We start from the raw sequence: 5,369 nt of genomic DNA, 5'->3' as shown, positions 1-5,369 counted from the left end.
ATAATAATGTCGAAATATACAGAGGAAAAACGTAACTATGATTCCGGCCTATTTTTGTTGATATTTATATGAGCATGTGGCAATGCATCATTAAGATAATAAACAATTAACATTGGTGTGATATCTACACAAATATATCACATAAAGTAAAATGTTATCAAATAAGGACTGGCTGATTGTCTCTGAAAGCAAATTGGGTTTATGGGCAAAGCCCTCATGATTATCCTAATTAAGAGCTGTCTAATTAAATTATTGTCTTGAGCTAACCAATAGCAATAGTTGTTTCATTAGCAATGCATGAAGAGTGATGAATAGCAAAACCTTCCTGATTGCAGGATAGTGTCAATTGGCTCACTTGCTCTTACTCAAGGTGACTGAAAACATAGGAAGGCGATTTTTTTGCGTGTCTTATATAGAGTTAGGAGTGAACAAAAGCTTGCGATTCCATATAGTTTGCGTTAATAGTGTTGAGAGCTATGCAGCTCGAGAATTGCACTAGTGGGCTCTCCAAGAAATGTCTGAATGTGGGCAGTGGCTACCCAAGCTCCGATGGATCTGAGCTATCCTTGCACGACCATCCTATTATATCTGCTAGTGACAACCTGGAGAGAAGTTCAACTCTGAAAAAAAATTCCAGGGGGATGACGAACCAGTCAGAGGCTGACAATTTCCCCGACTCCAAGGACGCATCAGGGGACGTCCAGAGAGGTAAACTCTCTCCTGATCTCCACGGAGTCTCTGAAATTCGTCATAATTTCGATGGATCTACAGGAGAAAGGTATACCCTTTCGCAATCTAGCCAACCACAGTCAGTCTCAGCAACTCCAAGTACTATGTTCCCCTATCCGAGTCAACATGGACCAGCGCACCCGGCTTTTTCTATCGGGAGTCCGAGTCGTTATTTGGCCCACCATCCAGTCATCACTAATGGAGCGTACAATAGTCTTCTGACCAACAGCTCTCCGCAAGGGTACCCAACCGCGGGTTACCCATACGCACAACAGTATGGACACACTTATCAAGGAGGGGCGTTCTACCAGTTTTCCTCGGCGCAAGCTGGGCTGCTGCCTGGGAAAGCGCAGGTGTATCTGTGCAACAGGGCCCTGTGGCTGAAGTTTCACAGACATCAAACAGAGATGATAATCACCAAACAAGGACGGTAGGTATTCTCAGCTACATTAATTTTAATCACAATTTTGGTATAGCTTGTGAAGTAATACGCATGCGTCCGATTTGTTTTAAATAAGGAAGGGCATTGCAATTGTAATTCGTTCAATATATTGCCTTTATTATAAATTACAAATTAAAAAAATTAACTGACTATGTTTTTCTTGAATTGTTGCAGTAATACTTTCAAATTGGGTAAATCACCAAATGTTGGACAGGGTCTATTATGCAGGACATTTACACCGATCTTGACCAAATATTATTGACATATTTTTAATTATTACCTGCAGACGAATGTTCCCCTTTTTGAGTTTCAACATTTCTGGTCTGGATCCGACGGCGCACTACAACATATTTGTGGATGTTATTCTTGCTGATCCAAATCACTGGCGATTCCAAGGTGGCAAGTGGGTACCATGTGGCAAAGCGGACACCAATGTCACAGGTAGGCCTACGTTCCTCTACATCTCTGTGAATAATACAGTGATGATAATGGTTGATAATTAAGAGTAGTTTATATTATAAAAAGAAGAATCATCTTAAATTGATTCAGCCGTTCCAAGCTAACACGCAACATTAGGCTAATACAATCACAAAATGATATCATCGAATTAATGTAATTGAAAATCAATATTGTGATGTGTATGATATTTTGTAAAAACAACGCATTTCAATGTAGGCTATGTCATTTCTTTGTTTTCCACAGGAAACAGGGTGTACATGCACCCTGACTCTCCAAACACCGGTGCGCACTGGATGCGCCAAGAAATCTCATTTGGGAAGCTGAAATTAACGAACAATAAAGGAGGCTCAAACAACACCGGACAGGTCAGCTAGGACCTTGTTTTATAAACGTAAAATAATATGATCAGAGACTTTGAAAGACCCTGAATTAACTATTGAGGGTGTGCATGGAGAGAGTTTGTTGCGCACACCTTATGCAGTTATTACACACTATTTATTAGGTCTTTCTCCAATGATACATCACCATCAAAAGTCCAAAAAAATGGTTTTCAGGAAATGTCATAAAAAACGAAAGCCATACCCTGTCTTCAGTTTGGGTCATTTAGCCTACATCATGGCTTATTGGCTCCAAATGTAGGTCGAAATTGACAGTGGTCATGAAATCTCTTCCTTACTTGTCTACCTCCAGATGGTAGTTCTACAATCGCTTCACAAGTACCAGCCCAGGCTCCATGTGGTGGAAGTCAACGAAGACGGAACCGAGGACTCCAGCCAACCTGGAAGAGTACAGACGTTCACCTTCCCAGAAACACAGTTCATCGCAGTCACAGCTTACCAGAATACCGATGTAAGAGAATCTGATTGATGATATTTCCATTCGTTAAGTATTCTAGTATTGTTGCCTATCGAAAGACACAATTCGTTTGGCATATTCGGATTTGCAACGTAATTAGGAATAAACAACTACATGCAACTATTACTAAAATCTTCATACTTGTTTTTGTGTGCAGATTACCCAGCTAAAAATCGACCACAATCCATTTGCTAAAGGATTTCGGGACAACTATGACACGTAAGACTATTTGCCATTTATTATTTGTTCTTGATCCCTTCTCGTTATGAAACAGTTTGATTCGTTTGGTTCCTCTTCTCTCCGAGGCAATACAAATTATAGAGTTTATGTACATGGAGTGTAGCATAGGCTACCTCATATTTTTTTTGCTCGTGTTCAATTGAAATGTAAATACATTTAACTGGCAGGAAAACATTATTTTGTGTCCTCGTTGATCAAAATTAAAATGTTATTGAATGTCAATGGGGACACATTTGATCATACCCACTAGGCACACACTCGTTCAATCAACGTTGTTTCCATGTATTTCATCGAAATTACGTTGAACCAACGTGGACTTGAAGTGTAATTGACGTCTGTACCCAGTGGGTAAGCATTATATTTTGGAGTAGGCCTTTATACAATCCAATATATTAGCACATTATAAAATGGTGACAATTTTATCACGACATTTTTTTACATTTATTTGCTTGATGTTCCCTCTCCAAAAACATAGTTTATTCAGCATTTTTATCAAATGAGTCATGAACAAAGTTTGTTCCATTCTTGCACATCACATTGGCAGTGACAACCTTAGCCCATGGTGATTCATAATTTGTTTGTCTGTTTCTTCCTCGTCTTTTCAGTGTCTACACAGGTTGCGACATTGACCGGTTAACACCATCACCGGGTGACTCGCCTCGCTCTCAGATCATGCCTGGTGCGAGATATGCCATGGCTGGTTCTTTCCTACAGGACCAATTTGTCAGCAGTTATGCCAAATCTCGCTTTCACCCTGGCGTAGGGACTGGACCTGGCACGGACCGCAGCGTCCCACTTAGTAACAGCTTGCTATCCCCGCAACAAACCGAAGAGCCCACAGTTGCATCCCCGCAGCGATGGTTTGTCAACCCTGCCAATAACCGACTGGACTTTGCCGCCTCGCCATACGATGCTGCCGCGGCTGCTGATTTTGCCGGTAACGCGGCCACCCTGCTGTCCTATGCAGCAGCTGGAGTAAAGACACTTCCACTGCCCACTACAGGGTGCTCAAACAGACCTCTAGGTTACTATGCCGACCCTTCCGGCTGGGGCACACACACACCACCCCAGTACTGCAGTAAGTCTAGCTCTGTGCTCTCTTGCTGGCCAACAAATTCTGTTGGCAGAACAGGCACGTCCAACTACCTGGTTGATAACGCGGACACCATCCCAACAGAAAGGTCACCCAACGGAGGGTCTAACGAGGCAAAATCAAAAGACTTATCCGAATCCAGCTGGATAGAGACGCCGTCTTCAATCAAGTCGATTGATTCAAGTGATTCTGGTATCTTTGAGCAAGCTAAAAGGAGAAGAATTTCACCGTCTGCCACACCGGTTTCGGAAACAGTGTCCCCGTTGAAATCGGAGATCTTGCCTCCAAGAGAGTGTGAGAAAAATTGCGTTAAGGACATTGGTTACTATAGTTTCTATCCACACAGTTAAACAACCACAAAACGGGGGGGGGGGGGGGGTTCTATTTAGATTAATCTATCTTTATATGCAACTGATAATATCCAACTAATAGGCCGATCAGTTATAATGCACACCCTGTCTTGGACCAATATTGACGAACGTTTAAAAAATGTCGGCTTGTAGCGCATAGGCCTACTGGGAAAATTTAGGCGACGTTTACATTTAACATGATTAGTTTGCTATATAATAGCTGAAGGCCTAAATGCCTATTTATTTAATTTAAACTAGTTTTAATCAACAGCTATTGTCTATTGTAATTATGAAAATGATGTACATAATAAGCTATTTAACCATTTTGTGATATTGTGAAATGATTGTAAACTATTTAATTGATTTGTAAGATTCTGAAGAATAGAAATCGTTGTTAGTTGTGTTTTAAAAACGCACATCGTAGGCCTATGATATAGTCAAGTGATCTCATACAATGTGATTTTTTTTTAAACGATGGAGAGAGAGTCTATGATGGCTATTTCGTTGTGTAACAGAGTGAGATCTGAGTACATGTAGCCTAATTATTTATGTTCCCATTGTAGTACTCTTTGCCCATAATGTTCAATCAGTGTCCGTAGAAAACAATCAGATGTTAGACATTTGAGGACACAGCCATTTGATCAAACACAAAATAAGACAGACATTCCTTATAGGTGTGGTAATAAACGTTATACATGTTAATATAGTGTAATTTTTACTACATTACTAAGAGAAAAAACATGTAATTTTCAAGTCTTTCTCTGACCATCCATCATTTTTTTTTATAGCTTGTGTTTTATGTGGAAGCTTCTGTATCTGCTGTAATGTGCTTCATTGCAATAAACGATATAAAAGCTAATTACCTGGAGCAAGAAGCTATCATCTTTCTAAATCCAAACTAGCCTATGCATGTACCAATGATGAAATAATGAATTTTTGTGGCTCAAGTTCATATTGATTGGCCTACAGGTCACCGGTATAAAAGAGCAGGGACCATAGCCTAACGAGGCTGGTACAGAGGGTAGTGGAGGGCCTGGACGACTTTCCCAAAAGGTGCAAAATTATGCGGAAATGCAAGGTAAGCATGCATATCAGAGAGAGGCTATATGTGGTCTATGTTTTGTTCATTGTATTTTTAACTGAAATGTATATACAGTGGGGCAAAAAAGTATTTAGTCAGCCACCAATTGTGCAAGTTCTC

The 5,369-nt window shown here is 40.4% G+C and overlaps 1 protein-coding gene across 1 annotated transcript; it reads left to right on the top strand.

The window, feature by feature from the left end:
- Positions 1-277: 277 nt before the first annotated feature.
- LOC110501502 (T-box brain protein 1-like) lies at positions 278-5,027 on the top strand. The gene is made up of 6 exons (XM_021579114.2): positions 278-1,159; positions 1,458-1,612; positions 1,874-1,995; positions 2,321-2,479; positions 2,643-2,704; positions 3,331-5,027. Exons 1-6 carry the CDS (start codon positions 477-479, stop codon positions 4,166-4,168), a joined length of 2,019 nt encoding a protein of 672 aa, XP_021434789.2. The 5' UTR covers positions 278-476; the 3' UTR covers positions 4,169-5,027.
- Positions 5,028-5,369: the final 342 nt, after the last annotated feature.

Source organism: Oncorhynchus mykiss, chromosome 22, assembly GCF_013265735.2.
Source record: "Oncorhynchus mykiss isolate Arlee chromosome 22, USDA_OmykA_1.1, whole genome shotgun sequence".
Lineage (NCBI taxonomy): Eukaryota > Metazoa > Chordata > Actinopteri > Salmoniformes > Salmonidae > Oncorhynchus > Oncorhynchus mykiss.
The sequence above is the reverse complement of the archived record's forward strand: the minus strand, read 5'-3'. Positions and strand labels throughout refer to the sequence as shown.

Excerpts from the sequence above, each read along its gene's own strand:
- LOC110501502 (XM_021579114.2), top strand. The coding sequence starts at position 477 with ATGCAGCTCGAGAATTGCACTAGTGGGCTCTCCAAGAAATGTCTGAAT. Across the intron at positions 1,996-2,320 it reads GCTCAAACAACACCGGACAG|ATGGTAGTTCTACAATCGCT; the intron begins GTCAGCTAGGAC and ends GTCTACCTCCAG. Across the intron at positions 2,480-2,642 it reads CAGCTTACCAGAATACCGAT|ATTACCCAGCTAAAAATCGA; the intron begins GTAAGAGAATCT and ends TTTTGTGTGCAG.